The sequence below is a fragment of the Lissotriton helveticus genome, chromosome 6 (assembly GCF_964261635.1).
Source record: "Lissotriton helveticus chromosome 6, aLisHel1.1, whole genome shotgun sequence".
Classification (NCBI taxonomy): domain Eukaryota; kingdom Metazoa; phylum Chordata; class Amphibia; order Caudata; family Salamandridae; genus Lissotriton; species Lissotriton helveticus.
In genome coordinates this window covers 205,372,359-205,390,667 of record NC_136067.1, presented here as the reverse complement: position 1 = coordinate 205,390,667, position 18,309 = coordinate 205,372,359, and the positions used below count along the sequence as shown (strand labels likewise).

Sequence of the window (18,309 nt, the reverse complement as noted above, 5' to 3'; positions counted from 1 at the left end):
CCTCAGAGAATTCCTTGTGACATTCAAGTCCACTGTGCAATCTTAGCCAATGGTGAGCCAGAGCCTCTGATCAGTAATGTTATATAACAGGGGGTGCCCGATGACTTAGGCGATGTAAAGGTGATCAACACTTTACAATCAGAACTGAAGGAGCTCAGAGAACAGGTGCAGGTCCTAGCACCACAAGTGTCTTCACTCCTCCCTCTTTTCCATCCTTTGTCCCCCTTGACTCATGTGGATAAAAGCATCAGGCAACAAGGGCCAAGGGTCAATTTGGCCCCTCCTGTAGATCATCATCCCCTCCTGTTGGATGACAGCCAAAGTTTTCCCCCATGAGTGCCCAACTTAACACCTCCGTTCAAGGCCACCCTATGGATGGGTATTAGACTGGCGACTTTCGGCTCCACATACAATCTAGCCAGACACCCTAAGAGTACATACAGTTGTTGGTAGGAGGTCATTTAACCCTTTTGATAGGCCAGTGAAATTCGTCCCCCAGAAGGGAACCTTTCACATACAGCCTGCATTTAGGCCTGTTTATAGACTTTCATCAACTGATTCTCTATTCAACAGAGATTCAGGCACTAAGAGAATAGCCCTGCCTAGGAAACTGTACATGCACAATGTGACCAGGGTTGGGAAAGAGCCATGCTGAGACTTTCAGAACTTACGTCAGAGGCAAGAAAGCAGCTACAAAACAGAACATAAATCAGGAACAAAAACAGTAGAAACTGGAAAATCATCGTAAAAGCAGGGACCATGTGCACTGTCAAAGATCAAAAAAGGAAAAGCTTTCAGAGGAAAAAATCTCTATCTTGGATTGGCTATCCTCGTCTACATCTTTTGTGGAATTGCCTCTTGTAGGTAAAGAATAACCACCCCCAGTTTGCCATACTTATTCCCCTTTGAGCTTACATTCTACAACTGCCTCTCTTCAAGGCGGTGTGGTGCAGAGGTCAGTGAGCTCCACTGTGAGTGAGTGCAGCCATTGAAATGTCAGTGTGATCTGTAGAGAGAGAGAAAGAGAGAGAAAAGGAGAAAGAGAGAGAGAGAGCGAGAGAGAGAGAGAGAGAGAGAGACAGACAGACAGAGAGAGACAGAGAGAGAGAGACGCCATCCTGTGCATTAATCACAAGGACAAAACAGCTCATTGCTTTGCCAGGCACTTAGGGCAGGAAATACTATTTTCTCAGACATTTTCACTGCTGCCACTGGTAAAGACCTGGCACAGAAGTAACTGAATGAGGTTGAGGAGGGTGTGTAATGATTTTCTTCATGTTTTGTGTGCTGGGATGGACCGCAGAAAATGATATCCTAACGACGTCCAATATGGTTTTAGGTCAGGCTTAGGGACAAACGAGCAGATTTAAACTTAAGTATTTTAATTAGTAAATATACTAAAGCAAAATCTGAGCAGTTTTATTTGGCCTTTGTAAATTGATACTTGTATAGCGCACTACTCACCCACAACGGTCTCAAGGTGCTTGTACGAATACCGCTGTGGAACCCATCCTGGCTTTCCCTGTGAGGTGTCCGCTCCTGGGTACCCCCAAGGTGGAGGCCAGGCATCCTTAGCATTGTGGGGGCCGTTGTGGAGATTAAGCAAGATATTGCCCAGAGTTGCAGAGTGGGACTCCATGATTGGAATAGGCACCGAGGCGAGAATTGTCAGGTCCGTGGAATTTTGAGCCCAAGACCCGCCGAGGCAGGGAATTGAACCCTGGTCCCGGGCTAGACGTCAGCATCAGGGTCTGCCGCTCTAACCATTGAGCCACACTTGGAGCAGGAGTTGGTGCCACACACCAGGGACCCGCCCTATGTTAACTCTCGTCCTATTGTATCGCTTCTCTACGCCGATGATGCGGTGCTTATGGCCCGTAGTCAAATTGGGTTACAGAGGGCCCTTTCCTTTTATTCTTCCCTTTATGGACAGGCTCAGTTTAAGACTAAACGCCAAGAAAAGTTTTATCATGTCTTGTGGTTCAACTAAAAATATTCAAAGGAAATTCCTTGCAGGGGGTAGTGAAGTGGGAACCACTAATTCGTTGAACTATCTGGGCGTTTCTTTTTGAGAGGACGGGGTCTTGGGCTGCAGTGGTCAAGGCAAGTAACCTTTTATATATGAAGTCTATAGCAGCTCTTTTTAACTTCTCTAAAAAGTTGGGGGAAAGGCCTTTGGTAATTATGCTGAGAATTTACCGCGCAAAATGCATGAGTATAGCCATTTATGGGGCAGGAATTTGGGGCTTTCAAGATTGTACCCCAATCCAGCGTACCTAAAATGCCTTTCTGAGGTCTCTATAGAGCGTCACAATTAGCGCACCTGTATTTAATTGCCATTCTGCGCTGGAAGTCACATACATCTCTGACATAATCAGGGCTCCGCCAAGTCTCTTATGGCACAGAATCTGGACCACGGAGAACGCCACCTTAAACAGGGAAATAAAGAGGGATGCCATGAAGCTAGATAATACCCGTAAAATCCCATGGCTAAAATATGTGTAAGATTTCATGTATGATATCGGCCACCCTGAAAATTTTTCTACGCCTGATTCCCTACAGGCTATTACATGCAAAGATTTTAAAGGGATCATCATGGCACACTTAGATGAAAATAGATTAGCCCTCGCCTTGAACAAACCAACTGTGATTCATCATCAGCAGATCATAATTACATGCAGTATCCAACCTTATCTGCAACATGTATTGAGCGGATACGAAAGATATCTGCTGACTAGATTTAGATTCGGAACACTTCACCACCTGGTCTCATATCCAAACATTACAGATTGGTCTAGACATTTATGCCACTGTCCGTGCGATAATGCATCGCAACAAAGCACGATTCATGTGGTAATATTCTGTAAATTCTATCACACAGAGAGAAAAAGGTGGTTAAAGCCATTATTAACCCCTTCGATGCAGATGACAAAGCCAGCTCGTCATGGGCATTACCTGCGCTACGCGCATGATGAGCTGGCTTTGTCACAAACCGCGGTTTTTTTAAATTTCAGCGCACAGCGGGAAAACCCGCTAGCGCGCATGCGGTTAAAAAGGGGAGGATGGAGACAATGCCGGCCTGCCTTCATCTACTTGCAGATGCTGGATAGTTTTTATTGTATCAGCTCTATGGCAGGGTTTTTAAAGAATGTGATGAAAAATAGGAAAGTAAACAATCATTGAATTTTGCGGACTGGGTGTTAGCTTGCTCCACACAATGAGAAGTAACGTCTGAAATTGTTATTTTGATAAAGCAGACCGATGTATATAGATGTATTTTAGATTAATTGTTTTTTCATGTATATGCTTTTATGATTTTACTACCTAAAATCGAATAAAGCTTGTTTTATTGATTGATTGATTGATTGATTGATAGTGTGCTGGAATAGGGAAGCCGCTGAGGACTGCAGTGTGTATGAGTGCTCATGTGTGCATGCATGTTTTAGAGTTTGTGCGTTGGTTATATTTTTCTTCTGTGTTCTGTCCATGGGCCTGTACAGGAAATGGGATGGTTGAATGGATTGCAGTGAGAGGGAGGTAAAGTGAGGAGCTCAACGGAGTTGAGGAATGCTTGTTTACCAACAGTGCAGAGAAAAAAATGACTTATGACAACTGTAAGTCCCAGTTTTTACCTGAATGTTCAGTCTTTGTGACGAATGGTGTAACCTGTGGAAAATAGTTGTGTATCATATGTCAGGATGTTGTTGTGGATAACTTTCAGTGATGAAGAGCACATTGAGGTCTGCAATATCTGGAGCATTGAGTACGGCAGACCTTTCTATCCTGAGCCACATTGTGATCAGACACAAATCATAAACTTTAAATCAATCACTTATAACAATGTCAATGAGGGTCATCTTCGGTGCTTCAATAACTATCAGTGTATGTGTCAGAGTATACAAAATTGAAAGGAATATTCATTAAAGATGTGAGAAAGGATTGGTCAGCTGTTACACTCCAGTCATCATATATACTGACTAGGTGGCAAGGAATTATTTGTATTCTAAATTTAACCATATATTGTGTACTATTTTATGGAAGGATAATATTAGCACAATAGTTCGCCCTTGTAATAAGAATCAACAGGTGCATGGAAAGCTACCCAATGTGCAGTAATTAATAAATAAATGTGGAATCATTTCTTTATATGTTTTGCAATGTATTGTTTTTTATCAGGAAAAGTTCAGGAAGAGATTGACAGAGTCATAGGCTCAGAGCAGGCAAATACTGGGCATCGTAAGCTAATGCCATACACAGATGCCGTGATACATGAGATCCAGCGATTTGGCAACATTCTGCCATTAGGTTTGCCCCGTGAGACCACTGTGGATACAAACTTCAAAGGTTATTTTATTCCAAAGGTAAGAAGAAATTTACAGTTTACGAACGTCCTAAATGAGACAATTTTTTCTGACATTATTGTAATAAAATGTTGGGTTTGGGAGTTTTATTCTAAGTTTACAAGCATCAAACAAAATCATGCTAATCGTTCGAGATTTTAAGTGCTTTCAGAAAATAAAAATGTTTGGGGTCATTCATTTTCCAATTTTTGTGTTGTGTAATATCTATAGTCATCCAGCTTCATTATGAAAACGAATAGTATAAATCACTATACTTAAAAAAATTCCAAATCAATTAATGATGACAAGGAAAGTTAAGTTTATACTCGAAAGAGATCTGATTTAACTTTTGGACCGTAAGTGACTTACCCCAGATCCAAAAAAAGGTTTGCAATTATTTGGCAGATACCTGACAATGAAAATATAAATTTACCTTACTTTTTTGGGCCATGCTCTTTCAGCAGTGATTATTCTTGAAGGCATATTTTCCCCAGATATGCTTGCTGGGCCATCGCACTTTGTGGTAAACAAAAAGTATTTTTCTAGATTATACTCTAGTATCTTTAATGCAGCAAATTGTTTCCTAAGAAATTATGGTTAGCGGAGAAAGTGAAGACTTCCCACAGGAGATCATAATCTACTTAGACATCAAGAAAACTAAATATTTGAAGACTATAGCTGAATCAGAATAAAATTAAAATATGAAAAAACCCAAATGGATGCAGCATTCAGATGTTCCTTGTGAAGAATGGATAAATCAATATGGAGCACTACTAATTGAGACTATTAATAATTCTGGAACAGACTGTTAGACACTGCAAACATATCTTCTTATCATACTAAATTTGCATTCAAGAGCTGAGAATAAATTTATCCGCAATCACAGACAAGGAAACTCATTTAAAAACACCTGGTATACCCAAGAGTTAGCCCTTATAAAAATAAACTTAAATTGTGTTATCAAGTGCCAAAAGGATAATTTTACTAATTTATTCTAATTAGACTTCAATATATTTAAATCTGAGTATAAACAAAAGGGCTGGAAGGAAAACAGTGTCGTTTGAATCAAAAAGATGACATGATATCAAGAAATGGGCCTCTATGTACGACTCCAAGAAATTTTTGGAACGTTAGGAACCAGCCCAGAATTCGGAAATTTGGAACCAGAGCAAAACTCCATCCCTCTCGGTGTCTTACTTGGATTGAACTGAGGCAAATAGGATCTCCATTGTATTCAAAGACAAAAATGAACAAAAAGGGGACTTGATCTCTTCGGAGGAAATAGTGCCACGGTGCTTGCCCCACAATTATTTAATTTCTTACAGCGGATCAGATACCAACCATTTTCATGGGTGGAGTTTTCTTCCCCAAACTAAGCCCCGTACACATATGAGCATTACAATACATATTGGTGTTCTCTTTTTATACTCCCATTTGTCTGCAGGGCCAGACTGGCCGTAGCGGGCACCGGACGATTCCCCGGTGCGCCGCACGGGTGGGGGCCAGTTTTGGGCCCCTGGGGGCAGATTTTGTTACAAGGTCTTTTTTTGCAGCGTAGCTGCAAAATCGGCTCTGCAACAAAATCAGCCAAAAACCGGCCCTGGCAAAGAGCTTGGCGGCTCCCCCAATCCCCGGGGGGGAGGGGGCATCCGAGCATTTTGCAAGGGTTGGTTTTGGTTCCCAGTCCGGCCCTGATTGTCTGTAATGCACACTAGCAACACTGCATTAGGATTACAGAACTTTAGAATGCAGTGACCTAGTCCTTCTACATCATCAGAGACTGTCAGTCCAATTCCTTTCTAGCTCACAGTGCCTCACTTGAACCCCTAGCCTTCCTGGGGTGTCAAACATGACACTCTGATCCCCAAGGAAATCGTGGACATATGTTACCTCTTCCATTTTTTGCTTATGCATGCCTATGGTAAACACAAGACAGGTACGATTAAAGTTTAGTCTTGCATAGAAAGAATGAGCTGCGATTATTAGGCAGATACAACAAAGCAATGTAAGCAACATTATGAGAATGGTGCAAAGAATGAACAGTCCAACCATGGCAGTCTGATTTCTGTATATTGCTACCTATCACAACCCTACTCTGAGAGCATAGTGGGTGTGACTTCTGCCCAATCTCTTAGATTAGCCTTGTCCCCAGACCTGGAAATCTGGACCAGGGATTCAACCTGGAATAGGATTGGCAACCCCTCTCTGCAGGATAGAAGATCAGCATTAGGAGAGCAGCATGTCGAACACAGGATTAGTTCCAGGACAGTTGTTACTGGAGTGCTCCCCTCTGTCCTCTGAAGGCAAGTGTTCTGTTTATATCATAAAAGCCACAGTGTTAGAGGTACACCTCTGATGCAATGATATGTCTAGATCAGGTGTCTCTAACCATTTGATCGCGAGATACCAGTAGCTCATGGAAACCTTCTGAGTAGCTCCCAGGCTTGAGTTCATTTTTAGCTAAGAACTGCAATAAATAAGGGTTGTGTTTTTTCCTTATAGAGTTAAGGAAATGCAATGTTTATTTTACATTATTATCTGGCTGCAGGTAGCAGAGCCTGATAATAAGCAGTGCTCCGCCCAGATTAATGACCCATGTGGGTCACAGAGGTTCAGACCTGATGCATTAAGGTATTTAACTCTTAAATAAAACTCCTTCTCAACTCCATATTGGAGCATGAGAACAAAATGCTATTTCTGAATGCCTTTGAAGGAGAGAAAATTAAAAAGAAAAGCTAACTTAATGATTAACTGAACTCTTCAATTTCGATTATCCCTCTTTTTCCAAATTGTCAATTTCAGAAACAGCAGGCAACTTTAAAACTGAAAAATACCGTCATCTTCTTTTAAATGGAAGATATTTAATGTGAAGAAAAATGTGTCTATGAAACATTGTCTCACTGTTTTTCTCTACTTTACATTAAGCCAATTAAGATCTAATATTTTATGAAGCATGTTTCCTCACTTTAAAATCTTCATATTTAAAAAAATGACTGTATTTTCCTGTTATACATATGGTAGCATGTCAACAGGCCCCCTGGGAGTAATATGCCTGCACTTTGATTAGGGAGAACATTTAAATGATGAGTATGTCATGCATATAAACATAAAGTTGACTCTTCAATTTTCTCCCATTTCAAAGTGTTGCATTACCACACAGCAGGCATCTTGTTCCCAGTGGCTGGTAGACACGCTGACATATTTATAATTGAAAAAAGCTGCCATTTGTTTTCTTTAATGGGAAGAATTTAAAGTTATCAAGTTACACTTTTTAATTTTAGAAATAGGCTGTACATGTTTCATTATTCAGCTCTTCTGCTGCGAATCAGTCTGAACATTTAATACAAGGTCAAAAAACATTGTGCCCTGTTTTTCTCTGTGGCCAGACACTCACACCTGTACACCATGCAAGAGACCCAGCTGCTGTTTTTGAGTAGGGCATTTCTTTTCATATAAGCTGACACTTAGAATTTTGAAAATAGAGAGGAGTATTTCTAGTGGAGGATAGCTTCTAGGATGAGCACGCCATCTCTATGCAATCTAAGATGCAGACCAGCTAACCGCAAATGCCAGGGGGCCCAATACTATCCCAGAGATCATTGTTCTATTGTTGTGAGGCTAGGCTTAGGCAGATACACCAATAACCATGATAGGGCTTTTTCATAGTGTACAGTTTATTGGTGATGCTGAGTATACTGCTCATTTTCTATGTTTTCTAGTTGCAGGACAGTTGCTTCATAATAGAGCACAATAGTTTCAATAAATATTGTAAACTGTTTTTGTGTCTCGATTCTGTTTATTATGAATATGCATCAGTGAGAGAAAAAAGGTGATGACCTGTTACTGTGGTTCCCTGAGGCGACTAGAATATTGTGACGTGTGATGCCAACTTACCTGTTACTCTGGAAAGGTTAGAAGGGCAGGTAAGGCAGTATGAGCTAGTCTCGATTGGGGTTTATAGGTACTGATGTGGTATGGTGACTCAGTCCCAACATACTGATGTTCTGTGATCTCAGGCATAGTCCTGTTTCCAAACAGAATCCCTGAAATGTTAGATCTGCCACCACACATCATGTAGACATCACCTCCCACATTGATTCTCAAAAGTTTAATGTGCATCACTGAATCCTGGATGAAACAAGACTTGCAAAATATATCCAACCTCCTGATCACCAATATTGATCTAATTTCAGGGAAGACCAGCAAGTAAAACCACAATGAGTGTGGCCGTCACTGAACTGCAAAGTGGTACCGGCCCCTAAGTTAGGCCACCTTCAAATGCACTACAAATGCTATTCCTTTTTCCTTATCTAATGCTAAGCCAATCACTTTCACCCTTAAACATCTTACTAGGTGACATGAAAATAGACCAGGGGAATCCTAAGTATAAATTCTACCTTGACCTTAACAACCTTCTAAGCCTTCATAATTGCCTTGGACAAGGGTCCATCAGCCACAGTACAAAAGACATAATAAAGGTCACATTCTTGACCTTGTTACCACTTCATATCAAAGAATCTGTTCTCATTCTTGCATTTCTAACAAATGGTCAGATCACTTTCCAGTACCTGTCCCCTTTCCAATGTCACATCCCCATTCCAATGGCACACATCTTTGTCATTACTGCCGCCATTTCAAAACAAAAATGTCTCTGGTTAAATCCATTGAACCATAGTTCCCCATTTTTATGAAAATAAGTCAGTCTATCCAGAAAAATGCAAAATTGTGGCTAGTTTTGAAATCTGCCATCAGCCTCACAATACACAGAGTATTCTAAAAAATGACAAACTTGTATACTACAGGATATATCTGAATTTGACAAAGAGATAACTCCATACACAAAAAGCAACATATTTCAAGCAGCAACAGCCGTATTCAAATGTAGCAACAATATATTCACTTCTCAGAATATGTCCATTTTGATATAAACACCTCTGTTACTCCACAGTTTATGTGACGTGTTTTGGCACAGGTTTTCTTTTTGTATACCCAGTTCTACTTTTCTTGGCATGTCATCACATTGCACAATGGTGTTTTGTATGCAGGGCATGCTGTTACAGTGATTGCACATCTGTTTGCTGTTCATTGTAATCCCCAGTGGTGCTAGCAGCCAGACACTTACTGGCCGATTGCACCCTCTAGCACACTTATGTACCAGTACAGGCCTGTAGTCCTGGACTCTTGTAGATCGAGCCCCCTTGTCTAGGTCCACAGTTCTTTGGACCGCTGATGTTTATTATTCATGCCCACAGCTCACTTTCTTGGGGTGGCCAGGCTGTGTTCCTGCTATTTTGTCACCCCCACTTGTCAATTAAAGAATAGTAAAAACACCTACATTTGAGATAAGACCCCAAACCATTTAATAGCCATATGTCTTCTTTTCTGCAAACATTACACTTGTGTTTCACATGTGCTCCTTTTACTTTCTGTATTAGTTATGCTCCAGCATCTTTGACTAATGAACTACCCCATCGAATTCCTTCAACTCTGCATTATATCATTGAAATTCCACTTAATTGTACCTTCCCTCTTTATCTAGTGATGAATTTCAAAGGCAAGGCCTATATAACAAAGGTAACTTTTATTTTATTTATTTGAGGTTTCATAGAGCGTGAGCGTGACCCGTTAGGGTATCAGAGTGCTTTACTGGGATAAACACGTTACATACAGGTTAGGCATAGGCAACAACAAGGAATGGGGGTTAGGGAATTGACTACAATAGGACAAAAACCAGAGTTACATACATTAATCATTGCAGTGCCAAAATCAGCGAGTGACTTGTCAGCGATAAAAAGAGAAAACCAGCAATTGTATACCAGGGACAAATGATAGCAGAAGGCAGAGAGACCAGGCAGAACATTTGAAGGAGTGAGAACTGGTACACAGAGAGGAACAACAGTACAGGAGATTATGACCAGAAACAAAAGCCATGATAAGAGGCGGTATGTGCTACAAAGTCTCACCATGTCTCTCAGCTGAACGGCAGTTAAGAAGGAGGCCAGAGAGTGGAGCATTAAGACAAATGTTGTAAGAAGGGGAGTATATGGGTACTTGTGTTAAGTTGGAGGGTGGGTATGGTAAGCAGGGGTAGGACTGAGTTAAGGGAGAGCTTGAGGGTGGCGATAGAGTGTTCTGTGAGGAGAAGGATGTTCTTCAAATCTAATAGGGTTTTCTGGATTCTCTGAAAAATGATGGATTCTCTGGTGTTCAGGGTTTCAAAGTCCAAAGGTGTATGTTGTACTTGCGGGCGAGGGACCAGAGGACCAGGACAGGGTCTGGTGGCAAGAACGGGAGGGCAGGCGGGGGAGCTTGAACCCCCTAAGGCTTGGTTACCGGGATGAGGGGGGAGAGGAGGGCTAGACATGCTCAGTGGGGAGGTTCTGGGGCTGTTGCAGGGAAAGTTAGGTAAGCTGAGCGTGAGGTGATTGTTAGTTAATAGGCGAGGAGCGAAGATAGGAAGCTGGGCAGTGGCGTAGACTTATTGGCGGATGGTAGAGGTCAGGGGGAGTGGAGAAAGGTTCTCTGACAGCACTAGGGGAGATACTATCTCTGGATTTAATCTGATTGGAGAACACATTGGGAGGATTCACACCAATCCGACTTGTGGAAGTAAGAGAGGGGGCGGAAGGGGGAGTGGCAGCAGCATTGATAGGTCTAGATGGGAGGCCCTTACTCTTGGACTTAGAGTTGAGTGGACCGGCGCTGCAACAGGAGTCGGGGGCCAACGGTATGCCCAGGGGGTGCGTGGAGGAAGGAAGTACTTGTTTCTTAAGGATGGAGAAGAAGTCAGCTAATTTATTGCGATCTATGTCTGGTGCTTGGATCATGATGATGCCGTTTTTGTAAAAGGTAATAGTAAGGTCGGTTTTAAGGTTTTGGGAAAGCATGATTATGTGTTTGGCACCATAAGGAATGTTCCTGGCATTGTGTATGCTAAGTAGGTTAAGTATGGTAGTGCGCCAAGTGCTGTTTTCCTAGTGTAGAAAATAAGGTCATTGTTGATGATGACCCTGTTGGCGTTGAAGTCCAGGTTAGAGATCATAGTCTCGGGGTCTCTTATCAGGAGGGAATGTTTAAAGGATTTAGCAGCAGACTTGGAAAGGTTGGGCGGGTAAGCGATGGTGAAGGAGTTGCATCCTGTTGCAATCAGGTCAGATCCAGCCATTATGGAAGGATGGGCTGGTAGGCGCCCGGGAAAGGCCCAGTGTTGCCGATGCAATGGGCAATATATAATCGGAGAGCGGGCAGTACAGGGAGAGGATTTGAGCGTAGTATGCCAAGATACTGCAACCCAGAGGCTGCATTGTGGCAGGCGGTAGGGAGCAGGTCACGATACAGGTAGGGGCATCATGAGGATGTATGGTACCAAAACCTATTTACCTAAGAACAAGTGGACAGAGCAAAGTCGCAACCAGGTTATTAATTGTTTGCAGAAGACGGAGAGGGAGCTACATGCTCTCAAAGCAGGAGGTAAGAAATTCCACAGATTCGGGCTTAAGAAGAAAAAGACTAGACCGCCTGGGTGGGTTTTTCAAATTCGGGGAATTCCAGCAAGATTACGATTGCTTGAGCGCAGAGACCCGCTGGGTATATATATTGCAGCACAAAAGATCTAAGATATAAAGGGCCGGAATTGGAAAGACGCTTTTGCACATAGCATAGAGTTTCTAATTACAGAGGACGTTAATTTGATAGCCAGTGAAGTTCATGGAGCAAAATTGTATTGGACGAAAACTTGGGGGGACGAGTCCACAGAACGGCCCCACCGCCGCCCTCCAAGGAACCCTCGTCTACCGACCCTTCGCCAACTCCATAACGGACATTATCTCCCCACAGGCCATCGCATCCACCAACTACACCCTGCTGGGAGACCTCAACTTCCACCTCGACAATCAACTGGACCCCAACACCACATGCCTCCTGGACAACCTCCACAACATTGGACTCCGCCAGATCGTGACCGAGCCCGCGCACTCAGCAGGACACACCCTCGACCCCCTCATCACTACAGGAAACTCCATCACCTTCAGCCACACCACCGAACTCCCATGGACCGACCATCGTTGCGTTCACTTCACCTTCAGAACACCCACCATCCACGGACACCAGCACCTGCTTCCACAAAGAAACTGGACCAAAATCACCCACGGACCCCTGCCCCCACCACATCTTCAACAGAGCCGCCGACACCATCGCCCCCATGCTCCGCCACACCATCAACCGCTCCCTGGCGACTGCCTCGTTCCCCGACGACTGGAAACATGCCGAGGTGAACCCCCTCCTAAAGAAACCCTCAGCGGACCCCACCAACCTCAAAAACTACAGACCCATCTCCCTGCTCCCGTTCCCAGCGAAAGTCATCGAGAAAGCCATTAACAGCCAACTCGCCACATTCATTGAAGAACACAACATCCTCGACTCCTCCCAATCCGGCTTTAGAAAAAAACACAGTACGGAAACCGCCCTCCTCGCCGCAACAGAGGACATCCGCACCCTACTGGACAAAGGAGAAACAGTAGCCCTCATCCTCCTCGACCTATCAGCGGCGTTCGACAGAGTCTCCCACCGCACCCTAATACGCAGACTCTATGACGCAGGAATCCAGGACAAGGCCCTCGACTGGATCTGCTCCTTCCTCTCCGGCAGGACGCATCGGGTCAGACTCCCCCATTCCTCTCGGACCCCACACCTACCACCTGCGGAGTCCCCCAGGGCTCCTCCCTCAGCCCGACGCTCTTCAACATCTACATGGCTCCACTTGCCCCCATCGTCAGAACCTACGGACTCAACATCGTGTCATACGCAGACGACACCCAGCTCATCCTCTCCCTATCCAACGAGCCCAACACCGCCAGACGAAACTTTCGAGAAGGCATGGAAGCCGTCGCCAAATGGATGAAAACAGCTGCCTACAACTAAACACCAACAAAACAGAAGTACTCTTCATGGGCCAAACCCCGATGCCTGGAGCGACACCTGGTGGCCCACCCCCCTCGGAAACCCGCCAACCCCCACAGACCACGCACGCAACCTGGGAATCATCCTGGACTCCGAGCTCAAAATGGACCGCCAGATCAACTCTGTCTCATCTTCCTGCTTCCACACCCTCCGCCTTCTTCGTAAGACCTTCAAATGGATCCCCCTCGAACACCGAAAGACAGTCACTCACGCTCTGGTCACCAGCAGACTCGACTACGCCAACGCACTCTATGCCGGAATAAACAAAAACCTCATCCGCAAGCTACAGAACATCCAGAACGCCGCCGCAAGACTGGTCCTCAACCTGCCAAAACACTGCCACATCTCCCAGCACCTGCGCACACTCCACTGGCTCCCGTCGAGGCGAGAATCACCTTTAAGATGCTCACCCACGCACACAAGGCCCCCACGGCACCGGACCAGCATACCTGAACAGCCGACTCAAATTCCACGCACCCCAAAGGACCCTACGATCAGCCCAGCTCTCCTACGCCGTGGTCCCCCGCACCAGAAAGACCAGATCGGGAGGCCGCTCCTTCTCCTTCCTCGCTGCCAAAGCATGGAACGCCCTTCCGCTCCACCTCAGACAGACAACATCGCTCCCCATCTTCGCAAGAAACCTCAAAACCTGGCTCTTCGACAGACCCCCTCCTTGAAGGAATGGAACCTGCGCCCCCCCACCCCTAGCGCCTTGAGACCCTTACGGGTGAGTAGTCGCGCTTTAACAAACCCCTGATTGATTGATTGAAGTAGGTGCCTAGCAGCAGCATTTTGCAATATCTGAGTCACTTTAGGAAACCTTTCATGATACTTAGATAAAGAATGCTTCCGCATTCCATTATGAATATTACCAAGGCCTAGTTAATGGTTTTGTGGGCACAGACAGGAAGACAACCCAGAATTTTCCTGAGCCATCATAAAATATCAAAGCAGGTGGAAACCTCCTTGGCGATTTGATGATTCATGGACAGCATGTCATCAAGCCAGACCCCTTCATTACTGGGTCCTGGAGTGGGAACAGTATCCATAGCCTCAGGCCACAGATCAGGGTCCCTAACATAAATAAATTAATATGTTATGTTAAATAAATTTGTATCGCGCTCAGCTACTCGACTGGGTATATAAATAAATATAAATTAATATTAACAATATATAAAAATAGTTCATATTCATTGTCATTCAATGTTTATTGTCAGTTTGAATGCAGCAATTCATTGGCAAATACATACATTAAAAACATATTACATCAAATACAAGATCAAATTTATAAAGAATCTACAGGCAATAACATTCGTCAGTCATATAATAATAAGTGTAACATTCATTACAGTATAATATTAAACATTTCTTAATTGACCTTCTAGGCGTCAACCTTAAATACAATTGATCAACAGGCAAAAACAAATAAATTAAAGGTACATTCACTACAAAGCTGCACTAAAGGTCTGTGCAGAAGCAATAACCTTCAGGTGAATCAATCATGTATTCAAGATAACGTTAACCACTGCAAACACTACAATCACCCTTGTATCGCTTCAAAATATTCTCTGTGAATTAACATGATTTTGCAGGCCCAAAGAACGGCACATGAGTGCAACCCACCTGTATTACGGCCTGGAAAATGCTGTAAAGATGAATAAAAAATGTCCCTCCGATTCATTTGTAAGACAGCTTCGACTTGTTGACTGACAAGTGCCATGATGACATATAGGTTGCCAAAGGGAGAACACCATAATTAAACTGTTTTTGTAGATGAGAAAATCAAATCCTTGGTCCGGCTACCTGTGGAGTCAAAAGTCTTGCTTTCTAAAATCAAAATTGCCCAGTTTGGTGGTGCCTTTATGTTATGTTATGTTATGTTATTTTCTTTTGTAATGCGCACAGCTACCCAACAAGGGTTTCCCAGCGCAGGCCATAACAGAAGCTAGGAGACAAGCGGAATCAGCAATGTAGGTTAAAAAACCACGTTTTTACCTGTTTCCGAAAGACGGGAAACAGCTTCTCCCTCCTCATCGCATCAGGTAAGGAATTCCATAGAGTTGGCCCAAGAAGAGCAAAGGAGCGGCCTCCTATTCTCGACAGTTTAAACCTCGGGATTTCAAACAGTTCTCCTGATGACGAACAAAGCAGGCGTCGGGGGTGGTACTCATGAGCCAGATCTTGTAAATATTTGGGGGCAGAGCCGATCTTTATTTTGAACATATAGCATAAGGCTTTAAATTTTATGCAATGTTCTACCTTGAGCCAGTGCAGTTCTCTCTGGCATTTCCCATGTTGGACATTCTGGGAAGGCCGCAGAGCAATCTAGCAGCACAATTTTGCACCACCTGAAGCTTTCGTAGTACCTCTCTGTTAGACCCCAGAAAGAGAATGTTACCGTAGTCCAGGCGAGATGTTATTAAAGCCTGGACGACTGTTCTTTGGTGTTTACAGGGAGCATCCAGATAATATTTTTTAGCCATTTTAAGATGGTAAAACAGGTGGCTGCTTTCTGAACTGCCTGTTGTTTCATTGACAATTTATTGTCAATGATAAAGCCTAGATTGCGTGCCTGAGAGGAAGGTGTGGGTAAAGGTCCCATTTCCGCTGGCCAATGTTGGGGGCCCCAGCGTTCATACTCTTTCCCAAAAATGAGTACTTCCGCCTTTTCCCCGTTAAGCTTGAGCACATTTAATTGCATCCAAGCTGCAATCCTGCGCAATCCTAGTTGTAAATTAGAAGGGTCCTGTTTCCCCCCTGCTGATAATGAAAAGATGATTTGTGTATCATCAGTATAGGAAAACAATGCAAGCCCTGCCGCTTCCGCAATAATTGCTAGTGGTTGCACATAAATATTGAAAAACAACGGGCTCAAAATAGAGCCCTGTGACACACCATACGGGGAGGAATAAGACTTAGACGTGGCCCTGGTGGAATAAACCTGGAATGTTCGTTCTGCTAGAAAGGAAGACACCCAACCAAGCGCCGTCCCAGCAATACCTAGTGCCTGTAAAGATTCAAGTAATACGGTATGAGAAAACGTATCAAAGGCGGCACTTAAATCTAATAAAATAAGTGCAACTGTGTCGCCAGCGTCCAGGTGCTGGCGTAACATCTCAGTAACGCCCAGCAAAGTAGTCTCCGTGGAGAACCCTGCTCTAAATCCTGATTGCGAGTTGTGCAGAAATTCAGACGCTTCCACAAACAAGGATAACTGTCCATTAACGTGCTTCTCCAAGACTTTCGAGAAAGTCGGGAGCAGGAAAATGGGTCTAAAATTGGAATGCATGGTCGGATCTGCATTAGGCTTTTTTAACAGAGGTAAGACCATTGCATGTTTCCAGACTGTGGGCATCTGTGCTTCTCCAAGAGAGGCATTTAATAGCCCCATCACTACTTCAAGAGCAGGTTGTTCCATCTGAAGAAGCACTGTAGCTGGAAGCAGATCACAAGGAGAACCCGATTTAATACTAGTTAAAATTTGTAATAGGGAACCCATATCCAAAAGATCCCACTGCTCCAGTTTTAACCGTGGGCCTTCTGAACCGGAACACATCCGGGCAGTGTTCTGGAGGGCTGAGGTTGACACATTAGTTCCCCCTAGTTCCTGATAAGTTTGCTCAACTTTGTTTATGAAGAAATCGGCTAGGGAATCACATTGAAGTTCATCAAGAATAGGCGGACTGGGTACAGTCCCAGCACCTGCCAGGTTTTTAACCATAGAAAACAGAGTCCGCGAGCAATTTTTTGCCCCCGAGATGGACAATGAAACATATTCAGCACGTGCCTTTTTACACAAAGCATGATATTTTTTCAGTGCTGCCTTGTAAATCTGTTTGGCCTCTGGAGCGTAGTTCCTTCTCCACCTTCTTTCCACCGCTTTACACTTACTTTTTTCGATTTTTAACTGCTCCGTAAACCATGGGGCAGGGGGGCGATGGTCATTACATTTTTTAGCCAACAATGGCAGGCACGCATTGGCCGCAGAGGCAATCCAATTATAAATAGTATTCAAAGAGGCGAGAGAAATGGATTCCTGTGCAGGGGCATTATTTAACAAAATGTGATTAAATTTAGCAATATCCAATTTTCCCCAATTTCTAGACCGACCGGGTAATTCAGGAAGCAGAGGTGGCAGGGTGGCACTACTATATTGGAATTTAACCGCATAGTGGTCAGACCAACTCAGTGGTAATGCAGGCGAACATTTAATGCCAGGCAAATTAGAAAAAATAGGGTCCTGCAAGTGACCCGCTCTGTGTGTGGGGCCCTCATTGCAAAGAGGAAGATTCAATGCAGAAAGGTCCGCAATGAGCACCCTGCTTGCTGGGCACTCAAAGTTTTCTAAATGAAGATGTAAATCTCCTAAAACGGTAAAATTGGCTAGCTTAAGTAGCCAGGGGGCCAACCGGTCTGACAGCTGGGGCACCCAGGCACTATCTGGTCCTTTGTGATGATAAATCAAGGCCCCGGATAAGGTGAGTTGGGGAAAAAGCATAAGTTTGAACAAGGCTGCTTCACACTCCTGTAGAGGAAAATCCTCAATTTTGCATGAATAGTTCTTGTTATAAATAATCGTGATTCCAGCACCCTTCCTAGGAGTTCTGTCTCTCCTTATTATTTAGTAATTATCAGGGAGGGCACCTGCCACATCAGGACCTGAACTGTCATTCAACCACGTTTCCGTTAGGAAGATCGCATCATGTCCTTCACTATGTAACAGATTAAACACATCCTCCCCGTGTTTTGGTAGGGAACGGCAGTTAATGCTCCAAAAATTGTACGTTTTGTTCCACGTACGATGTGTGTTATTCAAGCTGGGATTATTGAAGCCAAAATTGCAACCACTGCACTGAGAGTGGGCTGCTAATGGACATAATAGCTTACAATCCTCACCCTTCCTTCCCTGCAAGCTGAGCAAGTAATCTGCCGAGTAATGTAGGTTTGATTAGGGAGGGGAGAAAATTGGGCATGAGTCCTGGCCCCTGGTCCCGGTAGGTCTCGGACGGTC

At 43.9% G+C, this 18,309-nt stretch overlaps 1 protein-coding gene across 2 annotated transcripts in view; it reads left to right on the top strand.

Moving 5' to 3' along the window:
- Positions 1-18,309, top strand: part of LOC144762425 (cytochrome P450 2K1-like) — a 242,737-nt gene that overhangs the window by 199,010 nt on the left and 25,418 nt on the right. For both annotated transcript variants that reach the window (XM_078647605.1, XM_078647604.1), the window contains exon 7: positions 4,177-4,361. In XM_078647605.1, coding sequence (XP_078503731.1) covers positions 4,177-4,361 — 185 coding nt within the window. The remainder of the gene's footprint in view (positions 1-4,176; positions 4,362-18,309) is intronic.